This window comes from Echiichthys vipera (genome assembly GCF_963691815.1).
Source record: "Echiichthys vipera genome assembly, chromosome: 18".
In the NCBI taxonomy this organism is placed as follows: domain Eukaryota; kingdom Metazoa; phylum Chordata; class Actinopteri; order Perciformes; family Trachinidae; genus Echiichthys; species Echiichthys vipera.
Window position 1 is genome coordinate 27,134,107 of NC_139843.1, and position 24,715 is coordinate 27,158,821.

The following is a 24,715-nucleotide window of genomic DNA, read 5'->3' on the forward strand; positions in this document are numbered from 1 at the left end:
CTATCTAAAATACATTTTAAAAGGGAATCAATAATAATAAAAATAATAATCAAAACACTGCCATTGTTTTTGTCTTCTTGTAGCTGTACACTTGTTTTAGTTTTTAAGATCACCAGGAACTGTAGAATAGTCACTTGCATCAAACCTGTGAATTCACAATATATACAAACTTTTTAAAACTTAAGGCCTTTCTATGTTGTTTTTAAATGTGGCATAGAACCCTTGCACACTGAGTCCAATGTGTTTGTTTATTCGATTTGTTTGCGAAAACTTGCAGTGACAGAACCCTGACAGAGGTCGAGCTCGTACCGACAGTCTTGTCGTTGAAGATCTTGGGGTAACCTCTGTTGGGGTATTTTCCTCTCAGCTGCCACACATCAAAGAAAGGCTTCCAGTCGATGAAGTCCAGCAGACTGTTCAGGTCGTAGCTCTCAAACACACGGGTGCCAAGGAACTGAGGACACACTGAAACAAAAGACAAAGAAAGAGCACACTTTAACAATGCACTAAAGTATTACATACAGTATGTCCTCTAATTGCTTGTTTCAACACCTCACTGAAGCTATATGAGACATGTACTCATGATAGATGCTGTATCAGTGTATCTGTGCTAGAGTTTAGCTTGAATTATGTTGGGTAGGGATGGACACGAGTAGTTAATTCCAAGATCAAGGGATCACATCAGTTCCTCGAGGGCCAATCGAGTACTTGTTTTTCCAAATCTATTTTTGAACTCAACGCATCATCCTGCAGGAATAATGATGCACAGGAATATAGCCTACCCAACACCTAATGCTTATTCTCAATCACAACAGTCACAGTTAGACTTATTTCACAACCACAACTTCAAAACCTTGTTTCATTTCAAAAACATAATTAAATCCTGGTCCCATTCTGTTAATGATCATCCTGCTGTGGAGAACAGGTGCTCCTCTGGCACAGAGGTGGCAGGTATCAGCCGGGGCAGTGTTGACACATCGCTTGTGCCTGTTGGACTTCCACCACTCCAGTGGGTTTTCCTGAGGATGAATGCATGGCTCACTGAAACAAGCTTCTAGCTCATTGACATCTTTATTTTTGATCTAGTCCTCCAGATCCAGATCATCAGTGCTTGCGACGTTGCGGCCCCCAACATCACTGCTTTGCCCCTCCATGTTGTCTGGGCCTTGCACAGTGATAGGGAGAATTTCATTTCCCTAGACAGCTTGTGTTAATGTTTATTCCTTCAGTAGTGTAGTGGACAACTCTAAATCACAGGACTTCTGCATTATAGCCAATGAAATGTTAGCACATCTCCTCTGGCTGTCTCGGCCCACCCTCCTAGTATAAGAATCTGATGAGAATCTTTCCAGTTTGAGAATTAGAATAGAGGTGGCTTCATACACTACTTTGTGTTGACGGCGCTTCTCTTCTCCTTGGTCAAGAATGAATAAACAGCATAAGACATACTGGACTCTGGCACTTTAAATTATTTTCTGGTATCACAATAAATTCTTCATTAACACAAAGTAACCCCATCATGTAGGTCACACAACTTCTCCCTGATGGTGAGGTGAAGAGCGGGTTCCAAAAATTTAAGGTGTTTGTGTCTCAGGTCAAGCGCAGAAACAAGAGGTGCTGCACATGCACAAAAAAAAATTAGAGTGCCGTTTACCAATCCAGTTAATTTGAAATGAGGACTACACAAGAAATCAATCACTCACTCACACCCGTCCCTAATGCTGGGACTTATTAATCTTTGCTGTCTTACCTGGTCTGGCCAGAGAGAGCCAGTCTATATGTAAAGCCTTCTCTCTGGCCTGGGAAAGTGACAGATACCGACGATCCTGAGGAAACAGAGGTGAGAGGGAGGAGGGAGAGGAAGGCAAGGAGATTTTATGGATTTTACACATTTCATCAGGAGCATACTCAATATTCTTAACATTAAAATTCTTATGCAAACACACTTCCATCCAACTGTGAAAAAAACTGGACATTCAAGTATCAGAGGTGAGAAAATGCAGTGTGAGTCTAAGAATGATTGGATACAGTTGTGGTCAAAAGTTTACATTCACACTTGTCTGGAACACTTTTGGAAATTTCAAATTATTTCTGAAACTGCTTTTTCTGTGACAGGAATATTGGGAAAGGTTCTTTTTTGTTCGAAAAGACAGTTCTACATGTCATCTAACTTCATGAGATTGCCTCTTGACTTCCTGTCAAGCATCATGATATACTGTACTTGGCCTGCTTGACACAAATATCACAGTTTCAAGTGGCCACTTGAGGCTCGTTTGAGACTCAATCCTGACAGACCCCCAAACAGAATTCAGACACAGAAGCTAAGCAATGTACTGCTGCTTGTAAAAAAAACAAAAAACAATATCAGTGTATGCTATATTTAGAATATTTTCACCACTTTATCTTGCTGCCTGACAACCCTTTCTGACGGGGAACTAAAGCCATTATCTTCACTCTCTTCAAAGCCACCAGACTGCTTTGACCATTTTAGCTCACAGAATACAGGAGTAGCTGGTTTAAGATGCCTTGTTTGGTTAGTTAGTTTGTGTAATTATGTGACTTTGGTAAATCCTAACTCACCCTTTCACACAAACTAACTACTCCATCAAGGCAGTGGTAGAGCAGCCATTCCTGTGTTCTCTGGGGTAAAATTGTTTTTGGATGGAGCTGACTGTTACAGCCAGTATTTAGATGGGATGAAGGTACAACAGACACGGATGCAATGCTGATCTCAAAGATGGGTGTCACTGGACTCAGGTCCCAGAGCTGTAAAACCCCCTATAGTTTACTACTGCATTAGACCTTACTTGGTGTTCCTATCAGCCAGTCTTACCTTCAGGGAGTCATAGTGCTCCTGCCTGATCTCCTCATACTCCTCTTTCAGGTCCTCAAAGTACTCCTCCCTCACTGCCTTATCCAGGAGCTGCGAGGACTGAGAGACAGAGAAATAAGCAGGAAAAACACTCTGATTTGAACTAATCTAACTGGAGCCACTTTGAAATCTGAGGCCAAATCAACTAATATCAACTCCCTCACCATCAAATACATGTTTTTCTTTTTCTAATGCCTTTTTTTTGACATTATCTAATATTCTCTCATAAACTGCTGGACTGACTTTGGGGAATAAATCTGGAAATGTCCCATGATTGTCTTCCTATTTGTATTTTGATGCTGATCCCAACCCAGGTGCAGATTAAAACTTTGTTGGCATTTCAAATTTATCACATTTTACAGCCTGTGCAGACATGTGCTCTTTAAGTGAGTTCCAGTTCAAAATCCTAAGGCATTACCGTCTATTACCCATTTCTGGTCCACATTTTACCCTAATGGAAACACACCTTTAGAGTGCACTCACACTTGGCCCAGATGATCGGTGCTGTGCTTAGGCATCCCACCCACCCTGTCAAACTTTTGACAACATAAACCGTTCTGATGTATAACAAACTGAACCAGACTACTCGGAAACAAGGCGTAAACATTTAAGCACATAGAAAGTGGGTTATTTGTGTAGCCTTTTTCTAAATACCTCTCTATTCATTCCAAAAGAATGCTGTAGTGTTTTCTATTGGTCAGAGGGTAGGACTGACAAATGGTATACTAGGCCCAGTAAAGTTTCAGTGATGTCTTACCACCACTACACTCCTGGAGGCATCCAGAACATGGATCACAGGAGAACTGTAGCGAGGAGCGATCTTCACTGCTGTATGTGTCCTGTCAAACACAAAACACACTAATTACCCAAGAGAGCACTGCAAATTATCAACATGTTATAGTGAGCAGTAGTGTTGTTTTCGTCAACGAAAATGATGACGAAATATTGTCGTCAAAAACTAGACGAGATGAAACGAAAATGCTGGGCATGGGACGATGACTAGGACGAAATATATAATGGAATTTCGTTGACTAATAAAAACGAGATGAAATGTCTCTTCATTTTCGTTGACGAAAACGAGACGAAATAACGTTGTTTCGTCTCATTTAGTCACGTTATTATTATTATTATTTTGAAGTTTTCTCCCAGTCTCGCGTCTGGGCGACGTCACTTCCTCAATCCCCACACGCGCATTATTTAGTTTCTGAAGATGCCGCTGCTGTGTCGTTAACGTTAGTGTTAGCGTTAACAACAACTAAAGAAACATGAGAACAAAGTCTGACACCAGCCGGGGCTCGTGTTTGGAGAGATGCGACCACAAAATCACAGGAAAAAAAAACACGGATCTTAAGAGACACCTCAGGGCATCCCATAATGACATTTAGGTAAGTCAAGACATAACATAACGACACTTTCTGTTTTAGAAAGCTCATGCGACATGAGGCTACGGTTAATGTGTCGGGTTTTAACGCTAGCTTTAGACGTTAGCCACTGGAGCTGCGAACAAGTGTGTGTGTGTGTGTGTGTGTGAGACTAGCGTGCGTGTGTGTGTGTGTGTGTGTGTGTGTGTGTGTGTGTGCGTGTGTGTGTGTGTGTAAGACTAGCGTGCGTGTGTGTGTCACTAACGCGTGTGTGTGTTTGTCTGTGTATGAGACTAGCGTGTGTGTGTGTGTGTGAGACTAGCGTGTGTGTGTGTGTGTGTGTGTCTGTGTGAGACTAGCGTGTGTGTGTGTGTGTGTAAAACTAGCGTGCGTGTGTGTGTGACTAACGCGTGTGTGTGTCTGTGTGTGAGACTAGCGTGTGTGTGTGTGTGAGACTAGCGTGCGTGTGTGTGTGAGACTAGCGTGCCTGTGTGTGTGTATTTGTTTGTGAGAGTGTAAAATGTGTTTTTAGTTTCTACCTGACTGACTCACTCTATAAGTGCACTAAACTTCCCCTTGTTGGCCAAATACTTTCACTAGTTTTGTATTTCACAGAGCAAATCACACTGAACTGAATTTGGCATCAACATAAATTGGATTACTTATTCCAGACCTGTACATGCATATTTGGCTCAAAGGAAATGTTGGTTTTGTCAAAACTACTAGGTACTTTTATCATATTGATTAAATATAATTGCATTACTAAAAAGAGACTAATATACAATTTCCGTTGACTAAAACTAGACTAAAATGCTCAGACTTTTAGTCGACTAAAACTAGACTAGACTAAAAGTAAAACAGGCCGCCAAAAACAACACTAGTGAGCAGGGGTGGTACTACTTACACTACTGTAACTAATTAGTTTGCAGAAATCGTATCCATTAGATAGGTGTTTTTACACTGGACAGTAAGATGTTCATTTGCTACCTTTTTGCCATTCTTGTTCATGTATTCAGACAGACCGTGGCCTGATTTGCCCTAAATGCGCCGGCTTGGACCCCAAGCATATTGGCAGCTCGATTTCCATGTAAATAGAGTTTTGCAGCTTGTCGGCACATTGAGCGGAGGTGTCGACGACGTGAACTGTTGTGCGACCCACAGTCGGGAGTTTTAAACCCAAGAAACAGCTGATCATAGAAACGAGAGACAGCAAGTCACCACCTTGTCATCACTTAAACTGAATATCGACCGTCAAGATGAACGATTGGAAAGCCTGTGAAATCTGTGAGATGCTGACAGAGAAAGTCGTACATTTTTAGATCCCGGGGACAATGAAAGACGGGATTCTTTACGAAACGTTGCCGACGTGGCTTTAGTCAGGAGAAGGAACAAGTGATCAGCAAATTAAAGAACTTGAGAAAGTCAACGAGGTCATGGCTTCACGTCACATCACATGTTTACACCTATCCCAAAAGTCGGCTTTTGAGAAAGGAGGAATATCATGCCTCGGTTTCACATAGACAGGACGGCTATTGCCGCCAATGTGGCGGCTTTTCTGTATAAAATCACCTTATGATTAGAAGAGATGATTGTGTGTAATGTTTTGGATGATGAACACTCTTCTGCAGAAAGCTACTTCTCTTGTGATGCACATCATTAGTTACTTCTTTCCAAATGAAAGCTTAATCAGAACTAGGGCTGAAACAATTACTCGAGTTTCTCGATTACAAAAATTCATCGGTCTCAATGATTCCTTTAATTCCTATCTTGTGTGGTATGCGGCCTCTTCAGCGCAGAGATCATTGTTCCACACGGACCGTTTTTGCGGATGCACACCACTACACCTGGAAAAGGCAAAGGATCATTTCACACTAGAAGCCAAAAAGGTGCAATGTGTCCACTGTAAACTAGAACTGTTCTACCACAACAGCACGCCATCGATGTTTCAGCGCCTGAGCCCAAAGCAGCCTGTTGTTAACGCCACTTCACCGAGCGCCGCTGTTCTGGTTTAAGGAGGGCGGTTGCTGTAGTGACGGAGAAACAGGAAGAGAATGGGTAGCGTTAGCTGTCCTCGTGAATTCCTCTGTTTAGTTTTTCATGAATGTTAAACATATCGTTACCTACCTGATCAGTCTTTAGAGTTTTGTTTGAGTAAATGTGTGGAGTTTTGTTTGTTGCTTGTTGTTACGGTAAACAGGAAGAGAGCGACTCACTCTTCCTGATAATATCTATCTCTAATTCATTTTCTAAAATAATCTATTTGTCTTTAAACCTGTTTGAGTAAACACGTGCGTCATGTAGAATTTTACGCACCACTTTGAATTGTTTAAATAGTAAACTTATTCATAGTAAATTGCGAGTCACAAACCCACCCCTGTTACCACACCAAATAGGCCTACCCCAGACATAATATATTTTTTGCAAAATAACGCAAATTATAATACTGCTAATACTGCTGCCCCCGCGACCCGACCCCGGATAAGCGGTTGAAGATGAGATGAGATAATACATTTTTACAGAAAATTATATATTTTTTATCTGATTAATCGATGTAATAATCGGTAGAATACTCGATTACAAAAAGATTTGATAGCTGCAGCCCTAATCAAAACCCAACACACAAGTATTTACACTACCTTCTATCATATACCTCCAGCTCCTAGCTTACCCATTTTTGCTGCACCATATATATTACATGTATTAGCCTCCATAGTATTCATGTCCAAACTCAAAATCAAATGTGAAATCAGTGTGCTGCATTAACTTTTCCAGTCACATACTAAAGCGATACGTGTTTGAGCGTTTGATGAGAGCTGAGAGCATAGTAGGGGTGACCCTGAATCGTCAACTATTCAACGAAAAATGTGCTTATGAAACAATGGATTATTCCATTCTGGCTCTGGGGGTGCTGTCTGATTTTACATATAGATCCTTGGTTTCTCCCAATAAACCATGATAAATAGCCTATTTGGGTATAAAGATAAGCCTATTAATAAATACTGTTGCTAAAATGTGAAAATAACTCATGTGCTTTTAATCTGTCTCCTTAATGTGCGGGAATAACCCCCATAATAGTTGTACTATCCAGGATCCGGCACCGTCAGAAGGCACCTTGGCTGGGCTTTAAATCTTTCTGTGCGTCACAAATACAACAGTCTGCTACTGTTTAATCATCAGCAAAACCTCCAAATCCCGACACGCGTGGCCGCGCAGTGCTGGACTCACTTGCACCCGCCGCTGTCTGCTTCATGTCTATGGCTCGACAGCCCGGGTCGGAGGGTTTTTCATGAGCAAAAAAAAAAAGACTGATTCGACGATTAGTAGACTATAGGCAAGACATGACCAATCAGATTCAACTATGAACATTTTTAGTCTGGGACACCCCTCGAGCACAGGTTATCTATCATAGACAAACGTTTCTGGATCAGTCAGCTTGATTTCTGCTTGTGTGTGTTTTTGTTACTTTGATGTGGTGGCTCCTCCAATCAGCAGTGGTGTTGTCATTCCCAGTCTCTCCATCTCTTTGGCCACATAGATCATCTCATCCAGAGAGGGGGTGATGAGACCAGACAAACCAATGATATCTGCAGGAACAAAGCCAGCAAACACCCCACATTACTGCTACTGCTATTAATGAAGAAAAACAGTTACTACGTCCACAATCATTTCAACACTTTGGATCGGAAAAAACGTAAATTGCTTAGAATGATCATTTTTGATAAGGTAGAACAGTGCTGCTTGGCCTTCAGTGTTGCTCGAGAACCGCTCATCACTGATGCTTAAAAGTGTTGAAAGTGTTTAAAAGTGAATTTGCTACAATGTAATATCTCTGGTCTCTTTCCTCTTCTGTGCTCTCCTTCTTCTCGCTGTAGCGAGTGAAGGAGAGCAAGCTGTACCGGGCATGCCGTTTGCTGGTGTTACAGTTAATAGGGTTCTGCTAGGGGTCAACAGATTATCGGCCTAGCTGAGTAGCGGTGGCTGTTATTTGGCATTTACCGATTATAGTATCACCGATATAATAATAATATTATAATTAATTATTTCTGGTCTGTTACAACTTAACACGGCCTCACGTAATGTCCCTCCCACAACACTATCTGATTTGCTAGACTTCATACCAGCAATAGAGTATATATAGTAATATAGTAATTACAGTCATCCACACTGAAGTTGTAAAAAGCGATAGCGGTGTTTAAAATTCTCTCCTTTTCTTCCTCCCAAACCTACGGGGAAATTGTTGGGTCTTTGTAAATCATAAATCACAGTCATAGAGTGTGGTCTATACCTAGTCTGTAAAGTGTCCAGAGATAACTTTTGTTATGATTTGGCACTATAAATAAAATTTTATTGAATTAAATTAAAATGATGTATGGAGCCACAGCCAATGTTGTATTTTAAGCAATGGTGCCAGTGGGACGTATTTAAAGTTGTACTCCATAAGAATTTAGATATCTTGTTTCGAGCAGCCTCTGTGGCCGTAAGATGTATCAGGTGCGCCTGTTCTTTCAGAGCCTCCATCTTGTCACGTTCATGGTCACTATGAGTGTTGACTATTGATTTTGCTCTTTTGTAAACTTTATTGAAACACATTGACCTCCCCACATGTCACACACACACACACACACACACACACACACACACACACACACACACACACACACACACACACACACACACACACACACACACACACACACACACACACACACACACACACACACACACACACACACACACACACACACACACACACACACACACACACACACACACACACACACACACACACACACACACACACACACACACCTTCTGCCCTTACTACAAGCCTGACTCAGAAGTCGAAATTTCCAAATACTAGTGAACGCAGCATAACTGTTGGTGATGATCTGGGCCGACAGACCAACCGCTGTCAGCAGCGTCACTAACATGGCGGCTTCTTTCTATCTAGAGGGGGAATGTCTCCACAGACACACAGATGTGAATACTCAGCAAAAAGGCAACAAGTGCTTTCATTAGTGGGTCACATGATCAATCACCATTGTTTTAACTCACTCTGTAATAGATAGGAACTGAAAAGACAATTAACTAGAAGAAAATCTTACAACTTTAAGCATCCACAGTGCAAATGTGTTTGCACTTGTTATGTAACGTTAGCCGACAGTAACGTCAAGTCTCTTACAGATCATTTGAATGCCTTAGCAAACATCCATAAATACATTTACTTGTTCATTATTTAGCCAGATGACTAAAACCAACTGAGTTACCTGTTAATAAAAACGCTGCTGAATTGTCCTAAAGCTGTTTCTTGTAACGTCCTAGAGTTGAGGGAAACTGTTAAACCAAGTGGGGGTATAACCACGTATGTTTACTCACGTACTGCCCTAGTACATTTAAGGTTCTTGACTTAATAAATACTTTCTCATGTTACTTCATCTGATCTTGGAGACAAATACTACTTTTGACTCTTTAAATGTATTTGACTTAGATGATAATAGTTAGCTTGCAGATTCAGTATAGAATTAATTCAAATGCTCCAGCTTTAGGGTTAGGGATAATTTCAAAATGTATTTTAAATTTTTGTTACATTAAGTATATTTTATGTCATAAGTAAGATTTTAATGCAAAACATTCATTTTAACTGTAAATGCATATCTGTTTCAAATATCCTTTATCTGTCTCATTAACTGCTAATAATCAGTATTGGACCTGGAAAAATGGTCAACGTACACTACACAGTGTGAACAAATGCACTACTAATATTCTAAAATGGTACGTACTGTAAATGCTGTGAGCTACTGCAGAGGCCACTTAGAGGAGCATCCAAACATTTTGATTAATTCAGAGCTTCTTGGCTGTTGTTAAAACTTTCACGTCTGTCTGTCAGCATCACAAACTCACAAACACTGTACCTGCTTTCTGTGTGACGGCCTCTCTGAGGATCTGATCACAGGGAACCATCACACCCAGATCGATCACTCTGAAAGACAGGACACATCCTTAATCCAACAGAAAGCACTCACACAAGTGTTCCTCTTTGCATTTCTTTGTTCTTCAGTTAGTTATCATACACCTGTCCATAATCACTTACAAAGTCTGCTTTCTGACTGCTTCTTTCAAATGTTACATATTACAAACTTACTACTATTTACAACACACTGCAATAGACTGTGAATACACTTAGAAAGTGTTGAAGAAGTAGAACCTAATGTGCACTGGAGAATTGGAGATGGAACGGTAGGCCTTCAGCAGCAAACCAGTTTTACCTGAAGTTGTTGCAACCCAGCACCACACCTACGATGTTCTTGCCAATATCATGGACATCTCCCTTGACTGTAGCCAGAACTATGGTGCCCTGATAGGGATCCTGCAGATCAAGGAGGAAACATCAGAGGAATTGAAGGACCAGAAAACAGGAGGAAACCTGTCCATTTTTACAATGTGTATTAACTTTCTGCTGCCTCAATCTAGCGAAGCACCAAAAGTGCATCTGACCACACCTCATTTTAAGACCAAAACACCTATGGGCGCACATATGGGCACAACTACATTTGCTACCATGGGCACTGGGCGTGAAAAGTGTCTGTGTCGGTCTGAAACAAGCAAGACAGTTGTGCCGCTTTGTGTCGTGTCCTTGATGTTTGACTACAGGATCTCTCATAGTTTTTTACCTTTGGACACATGATCATGTTTAAAAAAAAAAAAAAAAATCAGGCCATGCACTGCAAGTTATTTGGGACTTTCTCATAATGAAAGCTGTATAACTGAATGGAATTTTTGGGGTTTAACAGAGATGCACTACTTTGAAATAGTATTGTGACATCACATGTAGGTGTCCAGTGAAAATCATTCTTGACCTTAGTGGGAATCAGAGCTGCCTTAAAATTCAACTACTAAGTGCACCCTTCTTTTAGTTGAGACTGACCACATCTTCAGTTGACCCCAACAATAACTTCATCTCCTCCCTCTCCTTCTCCATGAAAGGAATCAGATAGCCCACCGCCTTCTTCATAACACGAGCCGACTTGATCACCTGAAAACCCACAGGACTTAAAGTTGTATTACTGTTTCTAAATGCTGAAACACAAATAAACAGAAAACTCAAAGCCATAGCAAAACATGCTGAGGCCACAGGTTGATGATGCACCGCCATCTTACCTGTGGGAGGAACATCTTCCCAGCTCCAAAGAGATCTCCTACCACCTTCATGCCGTTCATCAGGGGGCCCTCGATGATGTGAAGGGGCCTCTTGTAGCGGTCAACCTGAGCCTGACACTCCTCCACATCCTCAACCACATACTTCTCTATTCCCTGAAAAAAAAAAACATGAAAATGACAACAGCTGAACTGTTAGTAGTCCAAACTATGTTTGATTTTAGGTGCGTTTCCATCTAGGTTATGTGTCCACTGGGAAAGTTTCAGGGCAACCCCTCTCAGATGTCCTCTCACTTGGCGTGTCTCCATTATAAAAAAGGACCCCAGAGGGATTTACCAGTATGCAGCTATGGGCCGCAGGTCAGAATCTAACCTAGGCCGCTGCAGCACTCATTTTAACAAGTGCGTGCACAGATGCGCGTGCACACGTCATTTTCTACACTCCGATGGTAAAAAAAAAAATAGCACTACACCACTGGATATAAGTGTCTTCTCTCTATTTCGCCGGCTTTAAAAAAGTAAGTGTTTTGTTGTGGTGCTTAGAGCTATATCCTATCAGCAACGAGGCTTTTTTAGGGGAGAAAAAAGGACCTGCTCTTCGCCAGCGCCAACGGAAGCCAAAGGGGCACATTCAAATAAATGGCGTTTCGGCGAAGGCAACCCACCTTATACCGGGTATTTCACTGTAATGGAAACGTTGCTTTTGATATTTCTTAAAAGATAAGTAAATCCATAGAACTCGTCTGTCAGTGTTTTTTGAGTTACAGGGAGGGAGAGGGAAATACAATACGGGTTGCCGTTGCCATGTTCTCTTCCGTAACACGGTTGTGGCATGACGGCATCAATGATCAACTGTGCATGCGGGTCACTTCAGGAGCGTGACAGACATTTAAAGTCGAATGTGGACAGCCAAACAAAAAAATCTGATTTGAGCAATAAATCGGAATTGTGCATTAAAAGCTGCAGTGTGAACGGAGCCAATGATGATCTAAGACTTTATACACTCTGTGCTATCCTGCAAATTGAAATTTATCTTCAGGTTCACAGCTTTTAGATGATGTATACGAGGGCTGCGCTCAAAATATCAATAGGGCAATATAGTGTGACGTATTCTTTGCTGACACGTGTATTGATACAGCAGTAAATGCTGTGACGGCAGAAAAATAAACATTACCTACTGTATGGTGCAGTGCATTATAAAGTCAACAGGTGGCAGCCAAAGCCAGTCAACAAACACTGCATGTGTCAATTCAAAACAAACATTCATACAAAAATGTTAAGTTTAAAAATGTAAGAATATTTCATTTGCATTAATTAATAACTCTGAGATCAGAAACAACATGTTTTATTTATGATCTCTGTGGACGTGTGATCAAAGTTATACAGAATTATAACACAGCTGTTGTAGTAGTAAATTCTGTGTAGGACATAGTCTTTTTTCAAAATGATATATAATGTGATCCGTATCACATTGTAAGGGTGTAGGCAATAACCTTGCCCGGATGTACAGCACTTCTATGTGGCATGGACTGCACATTTATCTCACCCTGAACATCCCGTCCCCCTCACCGTTAATACACTGGCCCGTTCTTCCAAGCTCCGCGAACACAGATGAAATATCAGAATTTTACATGTTTACAAGGATGTAGGAGCTCAACAGAGTTAGACTGATTAAATCCAACTGATGATGAGGCAGATTCAGACTGTTAATCCATTCAGACAGATAATCCTGTACTGCTGCACTGAAAACCAATCACTATTTTATAGGGATGCTCGATATTGGCTTTTCTGCCGATATTCCGATATTGTCCAACCCTTAATTTCCGATACCGATATCACCCGATACCGATATATGCAGCCTTTTTACACCAAAATTCATCACATATCACCTATTATGGAATTAACACATTATGCCTAATTTTATGTGATGCCCCACTGGATGCATACATAAATGCAACACGGCTTTTCAAATGTAAACACAGTCTGTACAAAATAAGTTATTGAAAAAAGTGCCATTCATTTATTTGTTTGTGTTTTTAGAGAGAATATTTTGCCTCAAACAACACTACAGACAACATCACAACAAGGAAGATGCATAGCTTCAGTCCAGAGAAGTAAACAAACATAGTCCTCTTTTTCCAGACTGAGTAACCGGCCGTAACTTGGCAAATAATACAATCAATAAATTAGCAGTTAAGCTCAACATGCTAACCTGTATTGGATCTAACGGATACAGCACCAGAAATTACCTTCTCGACGTGACAGTAAACAATGCTGTGCAATTCGGGTAAGCACTGGTCTGAGAAATACTTGCGACTGGGCGTTATACAGACATAACGGGGCTCGAGGAACTCCACATGTTTGGTGAACCCGGCATCTTGAGCGATAGAAAACGTTTTTTTCTCGGTGTCGGCTGTTGCTTCTTTCCATCACTTTGCTGCACAGATGTAGCTTATCACTCCCCATGAATCTTCTTGAGGTGGGTGATCAAATTTGATGTTCTAAAAGAAGACGCCTTGTTTCCTCCTCTCATAACTAACGCCTTGCAGTCATTGCAAAGCGCACATATACTGTTAGTATATGACACTTGGAAATACTTCCAATCCACGGACATCTCATGCACCGGGGGAGCTGAAGCTTGTTAGCCACGGTTAGCAACCTACTAGTGAAGCGTGTTGTTGTTGTTATACGTCATCAAGCACGCGCCTGTAAACGGCCCGTGTTGCATTCAGGTACACTCGGAAATGCTGAAGCCTACAGAACTAACATCGGATGTAAAAACCCGATACCGATAATTCCCGATATTACATTTTTAACTCAATATCGGCCGATAATATCGGTGGGCCGATATTATCGGACATCCCTACTATTTTATGTTTGCAAGGTTGTCTTACAAAATAAATATAATATAATAAATACATCTTTAATTGTACAGTAGGTGTAGGTCAGCAGACATTTAAATGATCATAGTGCCGAGTAAAGAAATATGATTTCTGTTTTGGGCCCAATGTATTCGGAGCGGAATGAGCTGATTCAGAGTATATAGAACAACTACAAGCACATCAATCCTTCATTTGTCCACACTAACATACGGTGAAGAAGAAAAAGAAATGAAACAATCCCTAACTATGTCTGAGCAGGCTTACATGATGATGAAATTATGTGTTTCCAGACTTGGCTGACTAAGTGTGGACATTAGTGTAAAGACCACTTTCTTTGCATCCTGAAAGCTATTGAAATTTAAGTAATACCAGTATGCAGATGAATCCTGGAGGAATTAAAATCAGTTGGAAAATTCTCCCATAAACCTAATCTAATCTAATCCTCAAATATCTTACCTTAATGAGAGCGTACTCTAACCTGTCCTCCACACTTCCTTCTCTCCATTCGTCCGTCTGAACCACCTTCTTCGCTCCTTTCACATTGTTCTGTGAAAAGTATGAAAAATCTGATAACCGAACCAAAGCAACAACAAGCCGGTGTATTATTTTTCTGTATATGTGTATACCTGTGCGTAGGCCAGTAGTTTCTCAGTAGCATCCGTGTCTCTGTTCCAGATGAGGTTTTCACACAGCAACAGCAGCTCTTTATCTATGTCATCATAGACCGGCAGGTTACCGGCATTCACTATCCCCATATCCATACCATCCTGAGACACAGACAGAGACAGTGTGTTACAATTAAAAGCCTGTTTGTGAATCACAGAGATATCAGGAGATTTAGAAATGGAACCTCCACATTTATGTTTTCTGTGGCATATTCAGAGAGAGAGATTCACTCATATTTACTGCTCAAATCCTGAGAATTACTACCAGATATACAATATGATTAAATATATACTGTATGGCTCATTATGGATTTGAGGTCCTTCTCTGAATGGGTTTCTACTGTGTGGCTAGATGATTCCTGGGTTAGAGCCCAGACTGCCATGAGAACTCTAATTTAAGCGGCAGTTCACCAATTCAGAAAAACCTTTCTGCTTGTAAGGTACAGTATGTAGCCATGGAGATGGTTTTGAGAACTCTGCTGCCTAGACTAATGCCACCGCTTCAATACAACAGAAGTGAACCATAAACTGTATATAAATATGGATGACGCAGCTACACTACCTACCAATGTACAAACGTGAAGCCAAAATATCCTGGCTATGGGCACCGCCATGTTGTAATTTTGCTACAAGAATCTGCACAGTGGTGATCTGGAGACCAACCGTCGATAACAGCTGTCAAACATGATGTTTGACCAAATAACTAATTAAAACAAACACTTCTGCTAACATGGAGGGGATTTGATGATCTATACTGCAGCCAGCCACCAGGGAGAGATCGAGAAGCTAAGGCTTCACTGTTGGGGAGCTGTCAAGTCATCCATCTTTACATACAGTCTATGAGGTAAACGTAATATCATTTGTGGTACTCATAGCATAGAAAATACTTTTAGAAACTCTCTTGAAGGGGGCGCGCTTGAGCATGAGTGGCGAGTAGACGTGTCTTCTGCAACTCCCGCTGAAATCTATCAAATTTATACATTTTGGACCTCATAACCGGTCAAACTCCGTTGGAAAAACACGCTAAGGTACTTAACAACCTTAAGAGTGGATGAATACCTCCCAAACCGCCCAAACAACAAAGTGGGAAAGCCACAACACGAGGCGATTTGGACTCCTCGGCTAGCGTTGGCGCAGAAACAGGTGCTAATGTAAGCAACATGGACGCCCTGGCTAATGCAGTCACCACTGTGCAAGCCTGTATCAACTCGTTTCAGGAGGAGAACCAGGCGTGTAATGCTTCTCTACTTTCGATCCTGTGTGTGTATGGCCAACGAATTACTGATGTGGACTACGGGCTGAATGAGTTCGACAAGAGACTGAGCAGTGTGGAAACTTCTCAAACTTTGTTGGCTAAAGAGAACGATTGTACAATACATTGTTGTACAGGTTCATCGATGGTTGAAAAAAGGTATCCAACATTGCGGGTAGCGGGAGTTTTCTGGGGGGTATGGCCTACTTAAGGCTTATTTATGTGTTAAATGTATTTGTTTTGATGTGGTATTTGTTCTATATACGGTTTGTGAACCTACCCATTTTCTTTTTTTTCCATTCAAATGGGCTAGACGCAGGTATCTTGGAATTGAGTGGTTCCAATAACACAGAGTAATAAACATCTTGTCCCAGGGAAAGATAACATGAAAATTATAAGCTGGAATGTGAAGGGTTTGAATCAGGCACTCAAATGAAAAAGGGTTCTCTCTCACTTACAATATCTTGGGGTTGGTATTGCCTTTTTACAGGAAACCCACCTTCGAAATCGAGACCAGTCTAAAAGTCACAAAGAATTGGTGTGGCAAATGTTTCATTCACAGTTTGAATGTAGAGGTTTGTTTCATTGTATCAGATACTGTCTCGGACCCAAATGGCAGATACGTAATGGTTGTGGGAGAGCTGTTTCAACTTCGCCTAGTATCGGTCAATATTTACGGCCAAAACTATGACGATGATGTTTTTTTAAAAAAACATGCTGAGTTCCATCCCTAATCTGGATAGTTATCACTTGATTATGACTGGGGATTACAATCTGGTGATGGATTCTGTCTGGGATCGCTCTTTTCAGTCTGTACTAAGACCGTCTAAATCTGTGCAAACAATCCAGTCGTTCATAGACTTACATGAACTTATAGACCCATGGAGATTTAAACAACCCACCAAAAGGGAGCATTCGTTTTTCTCTAATGTACACAAGTCATTTTCCAGGATAGATTTTTTCTTGGTTGACCCCTATTTGCTTAGTGTTATTACAGATTGCAACTATGATCCAATCATAATTTCTGATCATGCCCCGGTTAGTATTAAGGTAACTCTTCCAGCTCCGAAGAAAAACGGACATGGCAGCTTGACACACTTCTGCTGGCTGATTTAGACTTTGTGAAATTCATCACAGAGCAAATAGATTTCTTTCTGCAGGTAAATAGGACTGATGGTGTCTCAGCCTCGACCCTCTGGGAGACACTTAAAGCGTATCTCAGGGGATAGATTATGTCTCGCTCAGTTTATATTAGGAAAATGAAGTATAAGAATATTGAGGAGCTATCTTCAGAAATTAAGGCTCTGGACAGACTTATATCTGGTTCTCCGACCCCTAATTTGATTAGGAGGAGAGTAAGCTTACAAACTGAAATTGATCTCTTAACTACAACCCAAGCGGAAAGGCTCATCTCTAAGTCCTGTAGTAGATTCTACGAAGAGGGGGATAAACCTTCCAAACTATTAGCTAGTCAACTCCGCCAAAAAGCGGCGCCCCGTTTTATTTCGCAGATTACGCTATCTGATAGCTCCTCAATGGAGGATCACCAGCTATTAACAACTGCTTTAAAGAGTTCTATTCTAAACTATACTCTTCAGATTCAACACCAGATCACAACCAATTTGACGCTTTTTTTTCTAATCTGAACATTTCTACAATTGACTCTGACTCTAAAGAAGGACTGGAACAAAATTTGACGCTGGAGGAAACTAGCAATGCAATAATGTCTCTTCAGAGTGGAAAAGCCCCTGGCTTCCAACTGATTTTTATAAAAAATTTAAGGATAAACTTGCCCCCCTTCTTCTCTCCGCTATGCAGAAGCACTGAAGAATAACAATCTTCCGCCTACACTCCGCCAGGCATCTATTGCACTGTTGTTAAATAAGAATAAGAGAAGAAGAAAGGACCCTCGAGATTGATCATCCTACAGACCTATCAGCTCAACAAACTGCGACGGTAAGGTGTTCTCAAAGGCCATTGCACTCCGGCTCGAGAAAATTCTTCCTCATATCATTTCGGAGAACCAGACTGGGTTTATCCAGGGCAGACAATCCTATTTTAACCTGAGACGATTATTTCTTTTCCATAAACTTGGCAGGTTTGGTTTTGGCCCTAATTTCACTCACCTTATCAAACTAATTTACACTGATCCAACAGTCTCAGTTTATACCAACGGTATCTCATCTGAGTATTTTCCTCTTCACAGAGGGACGAAACAAGGGGATCCATTGAGTCCGTTGCTTTTTGTTTTAGCTGTAGAGCCACTTGCCATAGCTCTTAGATGCAATAATAGTATACAAGGTATCTCTCGTGGTGGCCTAACTCACACCCTCTCGCTTTACGCAAATTACTTGTTTCTTTACGTCACCAACCCCTTCACAACTATCCCTGAAATCCTTAGAATCTAGCAGGAATTTGGAAACATATCTGGGTTTAAACTAAACCCGTTGCAATGCCAGAGAATATCCCAATCTGCCATTTAAGTTGTCTGCCAAGTCCTTTACATATCTAGGTGTAAAAGTCACCAAATCCTATTACAGTCTATCTAAAAGTAACCTCACTCCTCTGTTGGAACAGTGCAAACAAGATATCAAAAATGGTCTATTTTGCCCCTATCTCTCATCGGGAGAACAAATTCTGTAAAGATGAATATTGTACCAAAGTTTCTATATTTATTTCAGACGTTTCCCGTTTATATACCATAATCTTATTCAAGGCATTTAATCGAATGATTTCTTCCTTTATATGAAATAATAAGTCAGCTTGCATAAGAAAATAATTTATGGAGAGACCAAAGAGTGTAGGTGGGCTTTCACTTCCAAATTTGCGCACGTATTATTGGGCTGCGAACTTATAATAACTAATACCATCTCTCTGTGGTTAAAAAAATGGAATGATAGGATCCCTGCATGGCTCCAGATTGAAAAGGTTACAAGTATCCCACAATCACTCTGAGCAACCCTACCATCACTAATTAATAATGTTCACGAGTGAGGGGACGATGGAGCGTGAGTTTGGCCGGATAATCGGAGCAGCATGGGCGGTTTTGCAGTCGCTCTACCGCACCGTTGTGACGAAAAGAGAGCTGAGCTGGAAGGCAAAGCTCTCGATCTACCGTTCAATCTTCGTTCCTACCCTCACCTATGGTCATGAAAGCTGGGTCATGACCGAAAGAACGAGGTCGCGGGTACAAGCGGCCGAAATGAGTTTTCTCAGGAGGGTGGCTGGAGTCTCCCTTAGAGATAGGGTGAGAAGTTCAGCCATCCGTGAGGAACTCGGAGTAGAGCCGCTGCTCCTTAGCGTTGAAAGGAGCCAGTTGAGGTGGTTCGGGCATCTAGTAAGGATGCCCCCTTGGCGTCTCCCTAGGGAGGTGTTCCAGGCACGTCCAGCTGGGAGGAGGCCTCGGGGAAGACCCAGGACTAGGTGGAGAGATTATATTTCCACACTGGCCTGGGAACGCCTCGGGATCCCCCAGTTAGAGCTGGTAAACGTGGGGAAGTTTGGGGTCCCCTGCTAAAGCTGCTGCCCCCGCGACCCGACCCCGGATAAGCGGATGAAGATGAGATGAGATGAGATGAGACAACATAATTGTAACTCAATCACTACGTGTTGTGAATCAGTTTAAGAGATGTCTGGGTATTCAGAGTGTTTCTATTCACTCACCAATAATACATATTCATCTTTTTCAAACATCCTTAATGGACAATGGCTTCAAAATTTGGTATAACAAGGTATGTTAATAACACTTTTGCTAGCTTTGAACAACTGTCAAGAAAATTCAGTCTGACCAATAATATTTTTTTGCAATACTTGCAAGTTAGAAATCTTACCCGTGAAAAGTTCGCTAGTTTTCCTGCATCCCCCTCTCCTTGCTGTTTGGACTCCCTATTAAGGGTCAATATGCTGGTCTAGAGCAGAATATCATTTATTTATTCCCATATCATGAATAGATGCAACCTGTCTATTTCACACATTCAGGAACAGTGGGAAAATGACTTGTGGGCTCAACTGTCTGATGAGAGTCCACTCTTCTTCTATGTGCTCCAGGTATGCTTTAATACAGTTTAAAGTGTTACACAGATTGCACTTTTCAAAAGCTAAATTAGCAAGGATATTTCCGAACGTAGACCCATTATGCGATAGATGTAAACAGACTCCAGCTACTTCCTATCATATGTTCTGGTCTTGTCCGAAACTTGTTCCTTTCTGGTCATCCTTTTTTGAAGTTATCTCTAAGGTTCATGCTCATAACATCTCATCTTCTCCATTGGTTGCTGTTTTTGGTTAATTTTCTGATACAGTGGGATCTGTTCCCCCTGTTCATTTACACAGGGTCATTGCATTATCCTCCCTATTAGCTAGACGCTTGATCTTATTTATATGGTAGGCTGCTATTCCTCCATCACACCGGCATTGGATTAGGGACGTTATGCAGAATGTTAAGTTGGAAAAAATCAGATGTACCCTCAATGGGTCCATCAGCAGATTCTACAAAACCTGGGACCCTCTGATATCATATGTGAACGATTTACTGGGTCTGGAACTGGATCTCTGACTGTTTATACCTGCCCATGGTCGATCCTGTAATAAGTAAAGTTAGGTGCACCTCCTACCCTTTTTTCTTTCAATTTAACTTTCATTTTTTTTCAATTTTTTTTTTTACTATTATTCTTTTTATTGTTTATTTATTTATCTTATTTTATGTCCGTCTGTTGTCTCTGCCAAGTCTGTCAGGTTGTTTTTGAGTTCGGTCTGTCTTTTTGTATGGTTATTTGTAAAATAGAGAATATGATTGTTTTGTATGATTGGAAAATTACAAATAAAGTGTTAAAAAAAACATGAAACATGAAAACATTGTTGTTATTATTTACAATAGACCACAGACTGAATGGTTCACTATTTTTCACCTTGAACTCTATTGACAGTGCGGTGTGTGGTGTGATGGATAGCTGACTGTGTGTTAGTGTTCACCTTGATAGCATGGTACAAAAATGCTCCATGCATAGCTTCTCTGATGGCCTCCATCCCTCTGAAGGAGAAGGACAGGTTGGACAGACCTCCACTAACCTTGGCTCTTGGTAATGTCTCCTACATATACACACCAAAACATAAGTAGAATTTACAATATTTTTGTTATTGCAGTATGCAGCAATTGTTCCTCGGACTGAAAGATGCATTACCTTGATAAGTTTGGTTGCCCTGATGAAGTAGATAGCATAGTCATTGTGTTCCTCCATGCCTGTACCAATGGTGAGGATGTTGGGGTCAAAGATGATGTCATTGGGATCAAATCCCACTTTGCTAACAAGGAGCTTGTAGGCCCGAGTGCAGATCTCCACTTTACGCTCGGTATCCGTGGCCTTGAGAAGACAGCAGACTTGTCAGCACACATGTTTTTTTTTTTTTTGTACGTGTGAGTATTTTTTCCTCCCTACCTGTCCCTCCTCATCGAAGGCCATGACCACCACAGCAGCTCCGTAACGCTTCACAGTGGCAGCTCTCTGCAGGAACTCCTCCTCTCCTTCCTTCAGGCTGATACTGTTGACTATACACTTCCCCTGACAGCATTTCAGCCCAGCCTCAATCACTGTGAAGTTAGAAGAGTCGATACACAGAGGAACCTGGGGGGAGAAGGAGAGCACATTATTTCATAGGTTGGTTATTAACTTTTTCATCTGCTAAATTACATGTGTGTTTTGAGCGTAACATAAATGAAACCAGTCAGAGTGTCATCTCCCATTCCCCTGGCACATTGCTATTTACACTAGCAGTTTTCTTCTGAGGAAACGGATCTGCTTGTGCACAAAGCGACAGACCCTCTGCAATCTCACAGTCCTCTGTCCCATCAACGATTCAAATTGACTGCATATGAGCAAATAAACTGTAAACCTGTTTCACTGAGGAGGAGGAGGAGGAGGAGCAGCAGCACTGCTGTGTGTGTCACAAGCAGGATGCGCAGAACAGCTCCAATGCCATCCAAATCCACTTGTATGCTTAAATCCTCCACCTGCTACCCACCTGAATGAATGATTTTCACTCCCCCTGTGGGCTGTTGCTTTTTAAGATATGTATTATATTGATGTCTGAGTGTTTTACTTTATGATCAATGCTTTCAGTAATTGTACATTTTTCAATGGGCACAATAAAGTCACTGCAGCAAATTATCTTGGGACATTTAAGCAAAAGAAACTAAGAACTTTAGTTATATACTTTACAGAGGAAAAATAACTAAAATTATCTTCTGAAATAATCAATTCAGTATCCGTTTCTTGTGCGTAAATTTGCACAGGCGAGCAACAGCAGACAGCAACTCTGCTCTGTTCACATTTTAGAGAATGTAAATAATATTTTCCTCATTAATGGTTATTATTTCACCCACCAACTATTAACCTAATTTTTTTTTTGTTGTTATGTTATTTTTATGACCCAACCGGCATAATCCATGAATTAACCAGGGGGCCGAGGATATAACTGCGGTCCATGCTTCATCAATCTTACTATCTGAATAATGTGCCCTTTCAATAGCAGGAAAAAACTGTGCCACGGTTTTTGTTGTTTGATGACGCAATCACTCTCTGATGCCTCAATATAACAATGCTCTTACATTGCGTATCATATTTTATGTCAATCCATCAAATAGTAGATATTTCAGTCTGGATCAACTTACAGTGTCTTCCATAGAGCCATACTAGCATGACTACCGAACCACAACTGTAATGTGGCAGATAGAGTGTTAATTTCTGTTATACACCGTATATTTGGTTGCAATATAACCAATATGGTAAAATGGCAAATTCATATTTAAAAATTTTAATCAAATTGCATGTGTTCATTTCCACAACATTTATATCACCTACCCTTGCAATGTCTGGCTCAGAAGCAATTAAGTTACAAAATCGAGTCATAGCTGTTGGCCCCTCCAACATCCCCTCATCCATGTTGATATCCAGGACCTGGGCTCCCATCTCCACCTGGGTCTTGGCAATGCTTAGAGCCTCCTGGACAACAAACAGAGAAATGTATACCATATAAACAGGAAGATGCAAGCTACCATTTCATCTATGCTCATGATTAGATGAAAATGTTTAAAAATGACAAATTAAATAATAATAATGATGACAATAATATCAAAATATGTCTCACATCATAGTTTCCTGCCATGATCAACTTGGCAAACTTGCGTGATCCAGCCACGTTACAGCGCTCCCCAATGTTAACAAAGTTGGTGTAAGGACCGATCCTGAATGGCTCTAAACCTGGAAATGAGATCACATTAACATTACACCACATGTTGGACAAACAGGGGTAGTGGGGCGAAAGGAGATGTCATATTTTAAAAAATAAAAGCATGAGCAAACTCCCATGCCTGGACATTTGAACTTTAATTGGTTCACATATGTTTTAATTCTTATACAAATGCCAGTAGTGAAATGAAAGAACACTAGCCAAAAACATTGAAGCGGTTGTAATTACCTTTATTCTGAGTGTTACGACTGTAATCACTAATTATTCCTTCTCCTTTGTTTTTATTTTTCAGTAGTTGTTAAGCTACTTTCTGTAAATCTCAACACAACAGGGAAGAGAAAGCTTTTATTATGAAACAGCAGAACAGGAAGCGTTGACTTTGAGTAATTTAAAAATGAGGGAAAAAAAGAGTTGTTGAAAGTTTATTCCTAACCTTGGAAACCAATGAGTGGACTCAAGTTAAGTTTCATTGGTTTCGTCAAATAACATTACACTGAATGAATAAAGGAACAGGTAAACGTGACGTGAGTGTGAAAATTAGAACAGGAACAGATGGAAGCACACGGAGGCTTCACACCAAAAGTCACTGGGGAACGCTTTATATTAAAGGTCCTCGTAATAAGCATTAGTTAATAGGTAATAAAGGCCTCATTAGATGCTTAATAGCATTATTATGTGAAAACAAGACTACAGTGTTAATAATAGCATTATAAACATGTTTGTTATATCATGAGACATTTCTATGCACTCAAAAGAAAATCATTATGTTTTTATTAACAGTTAACTATGCTTTTTGCAACTACTGGACCTAAAGCGAGAATAATGCTATTAAATAAAGTTTTTAAAGATATTTAAATATTGAGGCGATGACATGCAGCAAAGTGCCCATGTTCAATTCCAGCCACAATAAAGAATCAGCAGTCAGCCCCCAGGTAACCGGGGCATCACTGCTGAAAAACAAGCCCTTTAATAAAGAGTATATTAATCCTAACAAAGCATTGTTCTCACTTTAGATCTGGTAGCTGCAAAAAGCAGTTAAAGGTTGAATATGGAGAACGAGCAGAACTCCGTCATCTAGTGTCTGAAGATCAGGTTCGTTGCCGAGTGTGTCAAGCGATCAGCCTGCTCCATGTCAAGTCCTGAATTATACAGGGTAACGGCTAATTTGCACAAACCCATATGACAGAAAGTCATTGTCAAAGCCGTCAAAAAAAAAAAATTATTAAGTCAGACTTTCATTCTGTACCCCTTAAAATGCCCTGTGGATGTATCATTATTTTATT

General features: G+C 40.8%; 1 protein-coding gene across 2 annotated transcripts in view; it reads right to left on the reverse strand.

Moving 5' to 3' along the window:
• Nucleotides 1–24,715, reverse strand: part of mtr (5-methyltetrahydrofolate-homocysteine methyltransferase) — a 69,968-nt gene that overhangs the window by 19,507 nt on the left and 25,746 nt on the right. For both annotated transcript variants that reach the window (XM_083932154.1, XM_083932153.1), the window contains exons 13-28: nucleotides 23,331–23,443; nucleotides 23,045–23,185; nucleotides 21,623–21,808; nucleotides 21,368–21,547; nucleotides 21,159–21,275; nucleotides 14,897–15,037; nucleotides 14,727–14,816; nucleotides 11,392–11,544; nucleotides 11,159–11,266; nucleotides 10,500–10,600; nucleotides 10,146–10,213; nucleotides 7,697–7,817; nucleotides 3,630–3,711; nucleotides 2,834–2,932; nucleotides 1,751–1,826; nucleotides 310–465 (exon numbers count right to left, since the gene is read on the reverse strand). In XM_083932154.1, coding sequence (XP_083788280.1) covers nucleotides 310–465; nucleotides 1,751–1,826; nucleotides 2,834–2,932; nucleotides 3,630–3,711; nucleotides 7,697–7,817; nucleotides 10,146–10,213; nucleotides 10,500–10,600; nucleotides 11,159–11,266; nucleotides 11,392–11,544; nucleotides 14,727–14,816; nucleotides 14,897–15,037; nucleotides 21,159–21,275; nucleotides 21,368–21,547; nucleotides 21,623–21,808; nucleotides 23,045–23,185; nucleotides 23,331–23,443 — 1,932 coding nt within the window. The remainder of the gene's footprint in view (nucleotides 1–309; nucleotides 466–1,750; nucleotides 1,827–2,833; nucleotides 2,933–3,629; nucleotides 3,712–7,696; nucleotides 7,818–10,145; nucleotides 10,214–10,499; nucleotides 10,601–11,158; nucleotides 11,267–11,391; nucleotides 11,545–14,726; nucleotides 14,817–14,896; nucleotides 15,038–21,158; nucleotides 21,276–21,367; nucleotides 21,548–21,622; nucleotides 21,809–23,044; nucleotides 23,186–23,330; nucleotides 23,444–24,715) is intronic.